General features: G+C 41.7%; 1 protein-coding gene across 1 annotated transcript in view; it reads right to left on the bottom strand.

Annotated features, from left to right (window-relative positions):
* tanc1b (tetratricopeptide repeat, ankyrin repeat and coiled-coil containing 1b) overlaps positions 1–19107 on the bottom strand; it is a 362831-nt gene that overhangs the window by 222974 nt on the left and 120750 nt on the right. The window contains exon 4 of the mRNA XM_060930092.1: positions 11987–12064. Within this exon, the coding sequence (XP_060786075.1) occupies positions 11987–12064 (78 nt within the window). The remainder of the gene's footprint in view (positions 1–11986; positions 12065–19107) is intronic.

The following is a 19107-nucleotide window of genomic DNA, read 5'->3' as shown; positions in this document are numbered from 1 at the left end:
TAATAATAATAATAATATTGGCTGGCTTTTTTGTGGTCTATCAGATATATTCCATTCAGCTAGCATAATACTGAACTCATCTTTGTCCACTCAAAGCCAGCCAATATTAATTAAATGTCACTCAGATTCGTAATGTATTTCATACGAAAAATGCCAGTTTTTCAACACGAAGATAAACTTCTTTTCTTCAATCCAGCGTGTGATGTTCTGTTTATTACATTCACAAACAATATTTATTTATTTATTTTGAGGATAACCCCTTGAGATGTGACATCTCATTTTCAAGGGGGTCCAAATGACAATACAAAAAAGAAAACGAAAAACAGGACTTGAAAAAAGAAAACCAGGACTTGAAAATAACTAGTTAATCAAGAAAATTCATTGATATCTTCACTAGTAAAGATATGGAAAATGTGTTAATGTCCCAGATGTAGCTCGTATGAAAAATACAAAGGGTGTATTTCCCAGTAAAACATATACGGTATGCGCGTGTGGGAATGAACATTAGTCAGGATAATAACCATAAAGGCTCTGCAGTCTCACAACTTGGCTCTGCATATAACTGTATTCCTCTGTCATCAAGTGCCATGAAGGGAATGAAGGTCTTCATCTTTTGAGTTAGTCATCAAACACCTGGGCGTCTGGCATCCCACCAAGTCAGCTCAGGAAATCAGCCGTCATTACTGAATATTTACACTGAACCTAATGGGGCATTATTGAATGCCATTACTGAACTATGTAAACTTAATCCACATTGTTAGTTCTTCAGGCTAAGAATTCCTTCACTAATAGGAGGTGCTGGAGATGAAGCGTGAGGAGTCTGCAGAGCTGGTGATGAGTGGTGGTGATTCCCAGGAACAGCAGGAAGTCTTGGCAACGCCATGGGCTGCTTTACCCTGATGCTGTCCAACTTTAACAGCAGGAGTGAAACACAGATCCTCTCATGGCATTACAGACATAAGGCACACACTATTATTTATCTTAATTTTTTGCAAGTTGAACCAGCTCCAAAGCAGCACTAGCACCAGCCCAGAACTAGCATTCATCCCAGTAAGAAGTGGGCACCAGTACTCGCAGAACTGAAGTGCTCCTACATGTGACAACTTTTCTGCACCTCTCTCTCTCTCTCTATTTTATTAGGATGCAGTGCTGCAGCACAGCAACCTATGGGCTCCCCTAGGGGAGCCCATAGGTTGCAGTGCAAAGCACTGCAACTATTGTTCTTCTACGTGTTTCTTCTTCTTCTTCTATTTATTATTCCTACGCAAATTTCTATTTCAAATAACTCAATAACCGTACATCGCACACAGACAAACAATATATCAAAACGTGCGGCTCGATCGGACTCGCTATGCTATTACTTTTCTCTACAGAATATGATTTTTTCGCGACGTAGTCGTGAAAAAATCGTCGAAAAAAAACCCATTCATTTCTATGGAATTAATTGAAAAAAAAATCACTTTTTCAACGTTTTTCAAACGTCCGCTGCTCTGGCATGCTTTAAACTAGAGACCTGATTCAAACTCTAAAACGTAGGAAAACTTCTCCTCTGTGGATCTGGCATTCAACTTTTCTGCTAGGTTCTACACTTTCGGATCAGTCCCGGCTCAACCGCCATGTGGGTTCTGGGAGAAAATCCGGCTTTTGAATGGGTGTCTATTGCGTTACACACCAGTGAAGCTCGTTAACTTAGAGTGGAGAGAGGTTGAAAATAAAGCTCAAACTTTTTCGCTTAAACTGTGTTTTCAGCCACAAATTTCACTCTACAGACATGATTTTCACAAAAGTAGTAGTAAAACTTGTCCTGATTCACACAATGTGTCTACCTAAACGATAGGATTTACAGTTTTTGAATGACAAGCGTCAAACTGAGGATAGGGCAGCTGACAGGCCTCATTGACACCCATTATAAACGTGAGAGAAAAGTCAGTCATTTTTAAATCGCTCTAGTATCATAATTTTTAACACTACAGACAAAAAAATACATCATTTTATTCAGGAGACCCTTCTAGCGCTCACTGTGAAAGAATTTTGTGAATAGCTGCTTCCGTTGTCGAGTTATTTGTCATTGTTTGAGGCCTGTTCCGTAGTAAAACACAGCACACAATTCAAGACCTTGCGTGTCTTAGCTCATTGACACCCATTATAAATGTGACAGAAAAGTCTCTCATTTTTAACACTACAGACAAAAAATTACATCAGTCTATTCAGGAGACCCTTCTAGCGCTCACTGTGAAAGAATTTTGTGAATTTCAAACCGCCTCGGTCGGCATGACACTTCACCTTAGCCGCCCACTTTATTAGGAACACTTCTGTTTGTACATACAAACTACAAACACTCTTCTTAGAGTTTATTTTATTTTTAAAAGGGACAGTGCACAAATTAAACATTATCCTTGTGGTAAGGACAGATGTCTGTCCCAGGTTATAGCAGTGCATGCTAATTTCCGCCTGTAGTCAATTTGTTTATACTCTTGAATAGCTCTTCTTCATGACGGCTGCTGTCTCAAGCACACACATAATCATTGCATTGAAACATCATTGCAGGTCACACATTCACGGCCAGCGAACATGCGTGACCGAATTGCTTCGCGCACTGCATCCTCTCACAATTTCCCCTGGGGAATTGTCCGGTCTAGTTTATATATACAGTACGGGTCCGTCTCAGAAACTGGTCTCTCATTTGGGACATTATGGTCAAAAAATAAATTTTCTAATTTTACTTTTTTTTTTTTGCATTTACCCAACACTCAATGTTTCTTTTGTCATGTTTAATAAGAATAAAGATAGTATCTTGCTTTATCTGGCCTCCACTGTGGAATTTTTTTTTTTATTACAATTCAAATGCTTTTGTAAAATTGATTTCCATATAAAATAACTCCATCATGAAGAATTAAAGCCCCTCCTTCACAGATGAGTGAAAATATTGAATACATTTCCTCTTTTTGATTGCTTGGGTTAAAAATGCCAAGTTATGATGACTGAATTGATTATTCACTTAAATATGAATAATATGATACAGTTTGGGTATTTGATATGGCGAAATAGGACACAATGGAAAAATCAAGAACGCACCGGAAAGATGAGAATAACGGCGGTGGTAAAAGAACAGCGACTGTACCGGCTGAAGGTCGCGCGGGTCTCTGCTGCGGACCGGACGGAGCGCGAGGCGGGGGCGGGGCAAAATGACTGGCCGTAGATTCTATCAAAAGCTCGATCTAAATTGACCATGGTTGCAAAATATTGCCCAAAAATACGCAAACACTACGAAATATGAAAGTAAGATGAAAAAGAAACATTCTTTTGGCTTATACTGCAAGACTAAAACAAAATAAAACTGTCAAAACTCACCTTTTCAGCGTTAACGTCTGAACAGATCACCAGCATAACAGAAAGACCGCAAATGGAAGCGCGATCAGGTTCTAACTGTTGGAGTGGAAAATTCCATTCTACACATGCAAACTGTTAATGTGTGTCCTTCCCCGCACACAAATAACACGCTACGGTAAAAAATAGACCACAACTCATTTTATAGCTCAGAAATTCATACAAGACCAGCTACCATTGTCACATATTCTGTAAGAAACATATTCTATACCTAACTTTCAGCTTTCTCTTTAAAAAACAAAATCGCAGGTTTATAACTAAATGTTTATATGGCGTAGTGATTTTAAGTTACTACTTTTGGTGAGGTCGTGACCTCGACCCTGAGGCTTTCCGTTTAGATCAAAACACACGATTGTATTGGTTTTGGGTCTGCGGAAAACGGAGTTACAACGGTGATCAAATATTTTGCATGATGTTTTATTACGGTTATGATTATTCTGTGAGCGCACCGATCCTTAGGTGTATAAAGTTACAACTTAAAATACAATTAGTGATAACTGTAGACTTTTCAGTGGACTACAACCTTTTTAACGGAATGCGATGTAGTCAACCGTTTATCATGTCCCAGATCAAGCCGCCATTTTTCCACAAATTTGCAGAATTTTTGCCAAATTCTGAATAGAGTATTCACATCAAAGATTTAGTTTTATCTGTATTATTTCTTTCATCATTTTATTTCAAATTAAAACCAACATCACCATTCAAAACCGTAGAGTTTATTGACTGAGTATATTTAGTGGGCTACCCCCACAGTACCCAGTTTCTGAGACAGACCCATTATAAATTTGGTTCAGCATTAGTCAGTCATGAGCAGTGATGGGAATAACGGCGTTAGAAATAACGGCGTTACTAACGGCGTTACTTTTTTTAGTAACGAGTAATCTAACTAATTACTTTTTACATCGTTATAATGCCGTTCCCGTTACTTACAATAAAATACTATGCGTTACTTTATTAAAGCTGTTCTCATCTGGCACGCTGCTCGTTCAGCCTTTCTTTACTCTGCTTTAGTGTGGGGCGGGGAGACACGAGACAACGGCACAGTAAGCCAATCAGAGTAGATTTGGACAACATACGTAGGTAGGCCACGCCTACTGCACTACTGCGCACTCTTTCAATCGGAAGACCCAGCGATGGCGAGCGGTCAGCCCAGCACTGCGCTTTCACACTGGAAATACAGCCAGGACTTTTCATTACTTGAAATAAAAGGCAAGAGTGTTTACGTGCAATGCACATTATGTCGAGGAACAAAGCGTTTGTCCTCGTCAGTGGCCAGTAATTAGTAACAATTTTAATAACTACAAAAATATATTACATTTGATAGATGTCTTATCTCACATTGTCCCACAAACATTAATATAGTGTAGATAACATTACTAATTGGTTCTGTTAAGTGTCCATTTCAGTCATTAAACACATTTAACATTCACTTTTATTATGATTACACTAATTGAATTTGATTTTTTTTGAGGGGGAACAAAATGTAACGGAATGATTACTTTCCCTGGTAATTAGTTACTTTTATGACAAAGTAACTCTGTTACTAACTCAGTTACTTTTTGGGAAAAGTAACTAGTAACTATAACTAATTACTTTTTGAAAGTAACGTGCCCAACACTGGTCATGAGTATACTAGTATTAGGCTACGTTTACATTACGTCGAATCAGCGGATCATCAGATTAACGTTCTTAAAACGATTCGCGTTGACACTAAAACCGTTAGCCGTGCACACAGCAACATCAATACGCGGATACGCTCGGCTCCGCAGGCATCCTGCGCTCCAAATCACTCCGCCCTGAACAGCGAGTGCCCTCTGGAGGGTGCGCACTCCGGCCCTGCGCAGCTCACAGAGCGCGCGAGTGAAGTGAACAAGCCACGATTCGGGACTGAGCCGCTGTGTGTGAGATCCCAGCGCATATCACTTACCACTTGCAAGTGGAAGGATGGCAAGCCTAAAGACAATCATAACTACACAATGGGCAGTATTTGCATCAGTATTTGCAGTATTTTCATACTTTTATACTCTTTAATGAAAGGTGATACAAGGCGGAAGTCCGTGCCGTTTTTCAGCAGTCGCGTCACATGACCAACGCCAGCGAATCAGGAAGGTGGATGTCACAGTGACGTTGTCCAATGAGACGCCAGCTAGAGCTCAGCACAGCGTATTCGCGTATTCTCAATGTTTACACAGCACCGGAGCTGATACGATCTAGATTGAATACGTGGACGCTGGCGGATTCCCGTTTCCCCGCTTTTTCAGGGGGGTTAATGTAAACGGACAGTGCGTCCGCGAAGAAAACGAGACAGATACGGTCTAGTGTAAACGTAGCCTTAGTTGCATCACAATTACACTGGGATTCCTTAAAAAGATGTGTGCAAACTGTTACCTGCATTTTTAAGTAGATCAAGTGAATTGTGTGTGTAATAAAGTGCACGCCTTTAAAATGTTATACCAAGGGCTCATTTTATTTGAGCATGAAACTGTAGCCAGGGACCTTCGCGGACGCAGCACACGCAGGGTTAAAACAGCATGAGAGACCTCCCATGTAAACATGCTGGTGGTTTTGTGTGCAAGTGTGTGTGTGACTCGATATCTTCAATGTGTGAGGGCAAACAGAGAGCAAGAAGGGTGTGGCAGAAATGGAAGGAATGCAGGAAAATATAGCAGAGTACTCTATATTCAGCCATGCTAAAAATCACTGACCGGTCCCACAACTATTCTCATAGTCCAAATGCATTCCAGACAGACACACAGACAGACAGACACACACAGTAGCACAGTTTCAGATGACACAGTTCACTGATCAACCACCTCGCCTGCCCTAAGGTGCTGACATCATGTCAGCAGTATGATATGCCCGTGCCAGTGATGGAGCTGGCACAGACTGACGCCTCCTTGCCGAAAACACTTCCCAGAATGCAGACTTCATAGCTGTCTTCCACACGCACCAACGCAAACGCACAACTGCGCATTTTTGCAAATGCACTTAATCCGTCATATTTCCATCGTTTGGAAATAACGACTGCACTTCATCACTGGGCATCTGTAATACAACTCCTAAACAGCTATTAGACGAGCGACTGTGGGGAAATTGTTTGTGTTGATCCGTCTTTATCGATGATGTATGAACTCCCAGCGCTCCCCTTACTAAGACCCACTCACCCACTTAATATAGACACAGGGAACCATGGAGAGCTAAACACCTCTCATTGCCGTTGCTAAACATAACACGGCTTTCCATTTAACCCCTGCGAGCTACGCCCTGCTCTACAGAACATAATAAACATAATGAAGGGGCACGCGCAGGGAGGGACACAGACAATTACACCCCCACACACACTCAGAAACCATACATTACACTCAATTCTAATTACTTAAATGAAATTACCCATGTATAAAGACAAACATGTCCAACTGCGGCCACACTAAACACTGGAACACGCAAAAGCAATTTCACCACCACTCACACGCACACACACAGGTAGAAACATGAATGGTATGCACAGACACACCCCCAGATTAACCTGCTCAACATAAACACCAACAGAAACCAAAACAACTAAAAAAATATCAAGAAACTAATCTGTATTTGTTTCAATACGAGTGGGTAATATATACAGAATAACATGTTACCACGCTAAAGCTGGATATTTCCCCATTATAGCACATTCTGCGGTGTTTTATTCCCCTTATAACACAGCAATTTACCTTTACAATTTACCAATATACCTTACGATTTACTTAATGTCATGGAGCATCCGGGAAAAAAAAAAGAAAGAAATCCTGTTTTGTATCATATCAGATGAAAATGCATCATTCCCTAGTTTGTTTTTCTTGCTTGATAAGCCCAAAAAATGGCTTCTTATTACAGAGAAACTGGAAAGTTCTGTCATTACAAGAAGAAAACACAGTTACAAGGCACCGACACTTGAGTGTGTACTCGCAGTAGGCATGGTTGCCTTGTACTGTGCCCAAGTACGGTACAGTTGACACCCCCCGATGGAGTACACATATGGCCCTTTTCCACTACCCTTTTTCAGCTCACTTCAGCCCGCTTCAGCCCGACACGGCTTGCGTTTCGACTACCTAAAGAGCGGCGCGACTCAGCTCGCTTCAGCCCTGCTTAGCACCCAAAACTCGCACGGTTTTGGAGTGGGGCTGAAGCGAGCCAAACCGAGCCGAGTGGGGCTAGGGGCGTGAGCAGACACTCCCCTGTGCACTGATTGGTGAGGAGGAGTGTCCTCACATGCCCACACACGCCCCGCGAGCACGCTGGGATCTGTAAACACCGTAAACCCGGAAGAAGAAGAATTACGAATTACGAGAATTTCTGAAGCCTTATGCGCCTCGCCTCATCTATACGCTCTTGCCAGTATCTGTTTGCGTTGTCGGTGACAACAAGCCACAGCACCAAGACCAGCAACACTAACGACTCCATGTTTATTGTTTATTATCCGCTTAAAAGGTCACTGATGTCACTGTTTGCGCCGCCTAACAACATCACGTGACGTCCACCCACTTTCGCTAACTCCACCCAATGTGTCCACCCACTTCCAGCCAGCACGGTTCAGCACGGTTGTAGTCGAAATGCAACTCCAACAGCCCCACTCAGCCCGACTCAGCACGGCACGGCTCAGCCCAACTCAGCCGCGTTGGTAGTGGAAAAGCGGCATTACATCACGACAATGATTTTTTTTTTTGCATGTGTGTGTGTTGAAGAAAAATGCTTTCGTATAGAACTGGAGCGTGTTTCTACCGTACATTATGGCTGATCTGGAGGCATTTTGAGCAAGGTGACACACGGCCCTCTCGCATGCCGTAGAGATTTATCAATTACGCAACTCTGCGATTTTCAGTAAATCGTGCTGCACGCGTATGAAGATTTTTACAATGTCTCTGCTGACAGAGAGGAATTTGCAGCTTTACTCAGAGAATACAATTTTTCATCAACTAGACTGCATTTCCGCAGAGAAAATGCAAAGTGTGCTTGCTGAGCTGTAGCAGAACAGCTAGCATACGAACATGCTAACAGCTAGCATACTAGAGTGGAGGAGCTCCTTATGACATCATCACTCCAAACTTCTACCCATTCATTTCAATGGCACGGAATTTTGACGAAAAACGGGAATACTGAACGAACGACAAGGGGTAGTGCAACCATTTTAACAAGCACGCCATTCCAGATCGGGCCCTACGTTTCAGCGTTGGAACGGTGTCTCTATCTCGAAAGCCCTAGGAGGAGGAGTGGATCCAAAAAACGGGTGAAACGGAATAATAAAAATAAAACTTAAGAAGAACAATAGTGTGCTTTTGCAAGCACACTAATAAGGTGAGAAGCAGATCTGTTCTTCACCCAAATGGAAATGAAAAGTGCATGTCTTAGCATTCGAGTTCCATGTTTGGGCATGGTTAGTGATCACACTAACCATGCCCGAGTCCGACTGAACCGTGCCTGTGCCCACCTCTTCTATGCGGGCCAGCCGAACCGTGCCCAAACACAGCATGTAGTTCTCATACTAGTCAAAACAAACTGGATTTTGGGGGTCAAATGTGCTCAGGCACAGTATGGATCGCCTAGTTCAAATACACCCTCAGACTCCTCCCCATAAATGTTAGTCATCCTTACAGAAACCACCACTGAATCAAAGATCATACATTTTTCTTTGTTAAATATGTCCTATACAGCATGTTCTTAAACATTTATTAGGCTTGGATTATGTGCAGCAGTGGCGGCTGGTAGTCTTTCAAACAGGGGAGGCTGGTCGGTTATGATATTTCCAGATTTTAAAAGAAAAAACACATCAGTTTTGCCCATACTCTTGCCTCTGATCTGGCTGATTGTTGGCAGCGTCACAAACTGTGAAATAACAGGTTCTTTTGGCCCATTAGCCTACTGTCCAATATACATGATGGTGGTGTTGGGGGGGTATATTTTAACATTTTATATTTTAAAATTGTTGTTTAAAAATTGATCATTATTGAAAGCAGCTCTTTGTCAGGAACCTCAGCAGTAGAGCTGGGTGCCACACATTTCATTCAATGACACTTTCCCTATATTTTACTTATTTTGACTGAGAAATGTTTTATTGACAATTTTGATAACCCTTCACTTTTAATCCAGGTCTGTAGTGTGAAATGTTCTCGGCTGTGTTTTTGTTTAAAAATGTTTTCCAAATTGTAGCTGTGTTTAATTCATATCCAGAATTCCAATATAATATACTCAGCATAAACATTTTAAATAGATTCTATATTTTTGGTCCATCCATGACATATTACTAAAGTAGCCTATTTACTGTTGTTGATGTGGGTCACTTGCTGTTAGCCAATTCACTTTCTCGTACCAGGAGAGCTGAAAGGAACGAGTATTATTCCCTACCTTTTTCACCAAGTCAGTTTGAGGCGTTGGTCTACCCTGCTCTTTAATTTTAATTTTTTCCTTGAAAGGAAGACTGGCAAATGGCTTCGCCAAAATTAAAGCAGCAATGCTTGGCATCCGTGCGCAGCTTTCTCGCTAGCTGACTAGCCCCCTCAAGTTCAAGTTCAGTCACTCAAATAAACGAAATTTCTGGAATTAAGATAGCAAAATTGACAATACTATATTTACACTTTATTTACAATGAAAATATATACAAACTAAAAAAGCTGGTAGAAACCGTATGTAATGAATGAAATCGAAATGTAAGCTGATCACCACAGCACTTGCGAATCCGCATGGGACTGAACTGAAATTCACCGCTGCCTGTCTATAGTTGAAACGAGCTGTCAATCAAAGAAAATATCCGGCCGCTTTCACCAATCACCAGTCTCCTCGCGGAAACTGCCATGTCCCTCCCATGTGAGGCTGGGAGTCCATGGGCGGGCATTTTCGCAGTATTTGTCCATAACCGTCTTGCATTTTGAGATTGAAAAGCGCAGAGCTCCCAAATGCCATTGAAGTCCACTGAGCGGGCATTTTCGCAGTATTTGTCCAATAACCATCTTGCATTTTGATATTGAAAAGCGCATATCTCCCAAATGCCATTGAAGTCCACTGAGGCTGGGCTGCATCGCGCTGTCAAGAGGGGGAAAACTCACGCACACATTAGGTGAACTGGGGAAAGTTATAACGGAATGATTTCGCACTGTAGTGGGTTGAGCACAAATATTTCTATGATTCTGGATCTGAAATAGCAATGTTATAAGGTCGGCTATAACATAAGCCTAGCGCAGTTCATCCTACACGATGTTCGTCATTTTTAGAGGAGGCTGAGCCTCCCTCGTTGTCTTAGAGCAATCGCCCGTGATGTGCAGTGTCCTCCTTACAAGTCCCTGCGAATGAGTTGTTACTATCGAAGCAAGAACACGAGCGAGCATGTAAATATAAGCCTGTGATTTGAATTACAGCCGACACTACTGTCAAAGCAGCAGTTATAGAAAATTAATCAACACATTCTGACTGACCTGGTTTAATTCAACAGCACTGTGGCAAAATAAACAGCTATGATTTCACATTTCTATAATCCACAATAAGTACTGCAACATTTAATTTTGTTCACAGAGCACCAGCAAAAAAACAAAACAAAACAACTCTATTTCATTTAATTTATAATTTCCCAACTAGCTACTCAAAAGTGTCCAGGTACTGCAACGAAGTCTTTCAGTGTTTTAGAATTACTGAGCATACTGTGCAAGATTACAATAAAGTCATTTACCGTATTTATCCTTATAGAAGCGCCCTCCCTATTTGACGCGCCTCCACGATTTTCAGAGCTAGAATAGTATTTACCAACCATTTTCTTCATTTAACAAACTTTAAATCCAACAAACCACAACAGAGACGTGGTTTCACCGCTGATTTTTTTTTACCGGAAATCGCGTTAGTAAACATGGACAGTATAAAATACGGACATTCACTCTGCTGCGGATATCAATACGGGTGGAGACGTACCTTTTGTTTGCACCACTCTTGTACACGTTTACGGTGAACATGAAATGTTTTTGCAGCTAAGTGTTTGCCTTTCTGCTCTGCCAGTTCTACAACCTTTAACTTAAAACTAGCGGTGAAGGATCGTTTTGAGGACGACATTTTGTTTTGTGAGCTCATAAACATCGACGATGACGTGAATTGTGACGTCACTACAAATAGTTTACTTACCAATGTTATCCTTATAAGCGAGCTGGACATTGTTTAATTGACTTTTTGGACATATAACTGTATTTTCATGTGTTTCAAAATAAATGTTTTAAATTCCGATGATTTTGTCATGTTCGATTTTTGTCATTTAAGGGTCGAAATTGACGCTCCCCCTTCATGTTTTGCATCGCGCCCGGGCGCGTTTATTAGGATAAATACAGTATGATGAACTACATTTGTGCAGTGACGATAAAAGGTATTCTATTCTATCATCCTGATATCACTATCATGTCATATCTCCAACCCTACAGATCAACACTGATAAAAATAAACCGCAGAATAGGCATTCGGCAGGGGTGCCAGAAGCATCCCTAGCACGCAAACTGCTCTTCACCCACACTGTAAGGTGTAATACATGTCATTATGGATCAGACATACGATTATACAATCAACCACGTTCAAAAAGCAACACAAACACACTCACCATCTTTTCTCAGTGCAGATGAGATGGCGTCTCCTGGAACTCGAGGACTCTCCACGTATTTCGGTTTCCTGAGTGGTCCTGGTCATGCAGAGAAGACGAGAGAAGAGGAGAGAGGGTGAGAACGGATCAGGATTCAGTGAGACGCCTCATGGAACACTGGCTAAAACTTTTGACAAGGCATCAAATTGACTGCTGGGCCAGGCTTGGCAGAGTTCCCTCTCCCTCTGACACACACACACACACACACACTGATAGTGAGGCTGATTACGTGGAGACTGGAATCTCCCTGTCTCTCACACACACATAACACAACTCCAGGAATGTAAACTATGCAAGAAGCCACCACAATTTGCCTTGAATATGTGAGAAACTGTGCCTCAGCGTGGTCTTTTAATATTACATTTATTGCTTCTCTGGATTTTTCTCTCTTTCTTTCCTTCCACTGTCTCTCTGCAAACTGACAGAAACACACACACACACACACACACACGTACGTTTACGCGAGAGCCACTGAATCTTGGCAAAGGAACACTCGCGAACATGTTACAAAGCCAAAAGGAGTGTCATGCTGAATCAGTTACAGGCTTATTGCTTTCGTCATGTTGAATCAGTCAAAGCTCAAAGATTTTGCCAACAATTTAGCCCAAAACCGCTGCATGTACAAGCCTGTAAAACACAAACAGATCACTTGAATGCCTGTAAAGTGCTCCGGTTTCCACTGCTTATTGTTAAGAACTACAGGAAATCCCAGACCAAGAGACCTGGCCAAATAAAGTCATGAGGAAAAAAAACGCAGTTCGTAGCAAATGGACCTTTTAGCGCTGTGGGAGTGGGTAGTGTCAGAAACAGACGAGAGTGATTTGTCGCTCTATAATCTGACTGCGGGTAAACCTCGTCCTAATAAAGAGATTAGATAGATGTAAAGTTCACTGTATAACAGCGTACATTGCTCTTTCGTTCTCCCGAGCATTAATGCGCAAAGACGCAAGCCTTGACAGTAATGTGTGCCAGCTGTGCTGTAATACTTTAATCCTCACTGTTGCATGTTGGAAGATGACAGCTGTGCTGTAGGGTGCGATTCCGTAGATATGCTGTGTGTAAAAATGTCTAGAACGTCAGTCTGAGGTACAGCGCCCTCTATGGAGCAACGTTAAGTGCAACACAACTCAACACCACACACACGCCCAGGAGTACTGAAATAAAGTTTTGTCAAGCCCAGTAATATAAAAGTTCTTGTTTACAATCATCTGGATAATTAACTAACATAACTGAATGATTACAGGTGACCGGTACCTTTTAATATTTAATGATTCATTTATGGCTACAAATAAGACAATTTGAAGTGGCTTCGTTCTGTCGTGGAGCTTCACTACTACAGATTCTGACCAAATGAGACATTTGTTTGGAAGATGAACACATTAACGCTTTAAACGCTCTCTTTGACTCCCCAAACAAGCCATGTTTTCATATTGTCGAGCGGACCACAGTGGGGAAATAAAATATAAAAAATAAAACTCTGGTGCAAATAGTCTCACCTGTGAACTGCCTTAAGCCAAATAATTTATATAAATGCATGTGCTTGGATGCCTCACCCCTGCTTTAGGTGTTTATACTGTACTGAAGGACTATTATACAGCCATATATTGTCATATAATATATAGGGGTGTTCACACGGCAACTTTTACTCCGGTGTAGCACCGGGGCTGCCCCGGTAGAGCGTTCACACGGTACAAAGTTATAGCCCATGAAAGCTGCTTAAACCGGTGCAAATCTAACCCTGCTCGGGAGGTGGTTTAAGAAATTTACTCCGGAGTAAACGCTAGTTTGTGGGGCAGCACCGATATAAAATGGGCCGTCTGAACGCTACAGGGGTAGACTCGCTACGCGTGAGGAGAGTTGATTACATACGGGCATTGCATAATTTGCATCCTGGTATTTTGCGCTTCCAAAATGGCGAATATCAACAACAACAGAACTGCGTATCTTCCAGTGTTGCCAGATTGGGCGGTTTTAAGTGCATTTTGGCGGATTTGAACATATTTTGGGCTGGAAAACGTCAGCAGTATCTGGCAACACTGGTGTCTTCATCCACGTTGGTTTCCCGGCGCTTGGTGATGCCATGACAACCGGGAAAAGGAAGTGCATTTTCACGCATGCGCATATTTCATTTCTGCATTATTACTATCGTATAGCACGGTCGCAAAAACTGCCGTGTGAACGCAAGTGGGGCTGCACCGGTGCTAACACGCTTCTCTCTAGTAAGCAGGGTTGTGACGTGTGAATGCTCCACAAAATTTACACCGGTGTAAGATATATCGCAACAAAATACATCGGTGCAGCATCGATGCAAATATGTGCCGTGTGAACACTCCTTATGACATGTCATTCGTCACACTTAAATTTATACCGTTAATTCTGTTCACACTGCCACATTTACCATACTTTCTGGATTGCCACTGTCTTTTCTTAGAATAGCTTTAGCTAGCGTGTGTGTGTTTTTTTTTTAAGTTTATATCTTTTACCTACATTTTATACTTCATGTTTATTACTGTTTGCACCGCGGATAAGAGGGAAACGCAATTTCAATCCTCTGTATGTCCTGCACATATACCATTACTGATAATAAAGTTGACTTGAACTTGATATACCAGTCAAAAGTTTGGACACCTACTCATTCATACATTTTTCTGTATTTTGAAAATTTTCTATATTGTAGACCAGAACTGAAGACATCAAAATTATGAAATAACACATGGAACAATTATGGGATTACGTGGGGGAGGAAAAAAAAAGTTTCATATTTTCGATTCTTCAAAGTCGCCACCGTTTACCTTGATGCTTTGCACACGAGTGGCATTATCGCACCCAGCTTCATGAGATAGTCACCTGGAATGCTTTTCAATTAGCAGATGTGCCTCGTCAAAAGTTAATTAGTGGATAGTTTGTGATCATCAAACGGTAAATAGCTCTATTCCACAACTGTTGTAATCCATACGGTCAAGAACCGCTCAACTAAGGTGGGGTTTACATTAGACCGTATCAGCGGATCATCAGATTAACGTTTTTAAAACGATTAGCGTGCACACAGCAACGCCAATACATGGATACGCTCGGCTCCGCAGGCATCCTGCGCTCCAAATCACTCCGCCCTGAACAGCGAGTGCCCTCTGGAGGGTGCGCACTCCGGCCCTGCGCAGCTCACAGAGCGCACAAGTGAAGCGCACGAGTGAAGCGCACGAGCAGTGATTCGGGACTGAGCCGCTGTGTGTGTGATCCCAGCGCATATCACTTAACACTTGCAAGTGGAAGGATGGCAAGCCTAAAGACCATCATAACTACACAATGGGCAGTATTTGCATCAGTATTTGCAGTATTTTCATACTTTTATACTCTTTAATGAAAGGTGATACAAGGCGGAAGTCCGCGCCGTTTTTCAGCAGTCGCGTCACATGACCAACGCCAGCGAATCAGAAAGGTGGATGTCACAGTGACGTTGTCCAATGACGACGCCAGCTAGAGCTCAGCACAGCGTATCCGCGTATTCTCAATGTTTACACAGCACCGGAGCTGACACGATCTGGACTGAATACGTGGACCCTGGCGGATTCCCGTTTCCCGGCGTTTCCAGGCGGTTTAATGTAAACGGACAGTGCATCCGCGAAGAAAACGAGACAGATACGGTCTAATGTAAACTTGGCCTAAGACAAAGTGTCAATTTAAAAATAAATTAATGAATAAACAAACAAACAAACAAACAAACAAACAAACAAACAAACGTTCATTCATAGTAATGAGTGTGTCCAAACTTTTGACTGGTACAGTATTCTTTACATCCATCCAATAATTTACAACTTGTATAAAAATGTTTTAAAGATGGGTCATAAGCACACTATCTGCCAAATGATCCTTGAATAATTTCATTTTGTGTTTCTGGTTTGGGGGAGTACTGTTTGGATTTCATAACATAGATAAATCTAGGGAAATGCCACAAGTAAACAAGTGGCTATTACTGGAGTGACTTCTTCCTACAATACGCAAGCTCTCCTCAGAAGTGTATGATTTTCTACTTCGACCTTTACTTTCCATGTTACTTTTGACCACAATGTCGAGGAAATTGGGATGAACCTGTGGGCCTCTCAGCTGTTCCAACAGTAGTGGCAAATCTCAAATTTTTATTTTTATTAAAATTTTTTTTTTTTTTGGGGGGGGGGGTTGTTAGGTACACAAGCCTTTACTTTACGAAGACTGCCCCCATTTGAGACCAACCACTTTAGATATGTCCCTGGACGGGCAAAGGACCATGATGTTTGCCAGAAATGGCTCATCACATATCAGGTGAGAAATTACATAAATACTTTTTTTTTTAAATATATATATTTATTAGCATAACTGGTCTGTAACAGTTAAATGCAACTTATGAACAACGACGCTAGCTAGCACAGTCACATTAATACAGTATATTACACATCACTTGAAATGTGGCAGATGGTCAAGTGGTCCGTTTTTTCCTCCCTTTCTGGCTACTTTCGTCACCAACGTGTAAAATTTGAATGACGTTAAGACCGCCATCCATGACCTACATCAATAACCGGGGGCCACTACCTAACGTCGTCAATCCAACATGTCACTCTCAGCGGCAGACACAATTTGACTCCTATTCATTACATCCATCCATCCATCTCACACACAGTGCTCTGGAAAAAAAAAAAAAAAAAAAACAGAGACCACTGCAAAATTATCAGTTTCTCTCTATAGAAGTTTGTGTTTGAGGAACATGAATATTTTTGTTTTATTCCATAAACTACCGACATTTCCCCCAAACTTCACATAAAACATTGTCGCTTGGGAATAACATTGATTATCTCATTACAATGGCACCTGTCAACGGGTGGGATATATTAGGCAGCAAGAGAACAGTCAGCTCTTGAAGCTAATGTGTTGACAGCAGGAAAAATGGGCAAGTGTAAGGATCTGAGTGACTTTCACCAGGGCCAAATTGTGATGGTTAGATAACTGGCTCTGAGCATCTCCAAAATGACACATCTTCTGGGGTGTTCCTGGTATGTAGTGGTTAGTACCTAACAAAAGTGGTCCAAGGAAGGACAACCGGTGAACCGGTAACAGGGTGATAGGTGCTGAAGGCTCACTGATTTGCATGGGGCATGAAGGCTAGCCCATAATGGTCCAATCCCACAGAAGAGCTACTGTAGTACAAACTGCTGAAAACGTTTGTGCTAGCTAAAACAGAAAGATGTCAGCATTAAGTTTTTTCAGCAATTTGTGCTCGTGTGTGTATTTTTATATATATTTAAAAAAAAAAAAAAAACTCTACTTACGGCGGCACGGTGGTGTAGTGGTTAGCGCTGTCGCCTCACAGCAAGAAGGTCCTGGGTTCGAGCCCCAGGACCGGCGAGGGCCTTTCTGTGTGGAGTTTGCATGTTCTCCCCGTGTCCGCGTGGGTTTCCTCCGGGTGCTCCGGTTTCCCCCACAGTCCAAAGACATGCAGGTTAGGTTAACTGGTGACTCTAAATTGACCGTAGGTGTGAATGTGAGTGTGAATGGTTGTCTGTGTCTATGTGTCAGCCCTGTGATGACCTGGCGACTTGTCCAGGGTGTACCCCGCCTTTCGCCCGTAGTCAGCTGGGATAGGCTCCAGCTTGCCTGCGACCCTGTAGAACAGGATAAAGCAGCTAGAGATAATGAGATGAGATGAGACCTCTACTTACTGCATTTTTATTATTTACTGTTTGATCTCTAACGCTTTAAGAAGGCAAGAGATCATGTTTGAAAAAGCACAGCTGTTAACTGAAAATCATTCCAGGTGTCTACCTCATGAAGCTGGTTAAGATAACGGCAATAATGAGCAAGGCATCTCCAGGAAAACAGTGGCTACATTGAATAATCTAAAATACGAAACATTGTTTTAAAACTTTTTTTTATTTACCACATAATTCCATTTATTTTTTTCGCGGTCCAAATCCTGCGCTCTGATTGGCTGGCGAGCGGGTCTGTATCCGACGGTACGGACCCCAGTTATGGACCTCTGGCAACTCGCTCGTTCACAACAACAAACATAGTAGAATTTTTTTGTCAACATTTATCTTTTTTTTTTTAATAAGATTTATTTATAAGATTATCAAAAATCTTAGAAATTTTTGCCAGCATTTCTCAGGAGAATAGCATTAATTTTACAGCATGGATAGCGATAACGGCAGTGTTCAGAGTGAAAGCGAGTTTTACTACCCCGAGGAAGAAGAAATAAAAGAAAACATTTCAGGAGAAAGATAAAAACCTGTAATTTGCTAACGTCGAGCAAAAACATGGCTGAATCCTGAATGACTCCTATTTGAATAAATAGGGGACTACATAGGCGGCAAAATGTAGTTTTTTTCCTGCCATGGAAGTGCTAGGGTGACTGGATTTCCCGAGTCTAAAACCGGGACACTTTGCGCGTGACCGTGATACTCGTGCACGCACACGCGTTTTGATGTAAACATGCGCCGGCTCAAACCATGGCTCAAGACAGGTGCTTTTATCATTTTGTAGAAGCTCACTTTTATCAACATTTCAGAGAATAATCAAGTATTTTCTTGTTATCTACATGTACTTCTATCACAATTCAGTTAAAGTAAGAAAATCAGACAACAGATGTGATGATAGGGAATAGACCAATAGCCTAAATTTCAGCTGATTTATTTCACCTTTGCGAAAACGCCAAGAAAATGCATTGCTTGCAGATTAACATGAACATTTTATGCGATGAACTTTTTTTTTAAACAATAGGCTATGTATGCATTGTAACAGGAATGAGCGCATGAGCCTAATCGTTGTCACCGCCGAACCTTTACCCAAAATGCCTCTGTTTAATCTTAACCAGTGTAGGCTATTAACTATTTTGAAAACGTGAACCCTGAGTTGACAACAGCATCAAACAAGTCAAGACAATCTGTGATACAGATTAAAGACAGATGAAAGACAACAAAAAATGTTTCAGAAACACAGCCACCCAACCCACTCTCCCACCCTAAAGAAGATGCCATTTTATTGCATATATTTACATGATGAGTGAATTTGCTCCAGTAGCGCTTTATTGCCCGAGAGCCTGCTGTGAAACTGCGAGC

Source organism: Neoarius graeffei, chromosome 9, assembly GCF_027579695.1.
Source record: "Neoarius graeffei isolate fNeoGra1 chromosome 9, fNeoGra1.pri, whole genome shotgun sequence".
NCBI lineage: Eukaryota > Metazoa > Chordata > Actinopteri > Siluriformes > Ariidae > Neoarius > Neoarius graeffei.
This window is presented reverse-complemented; position numbering and strand designations above follow the sequence as displayed.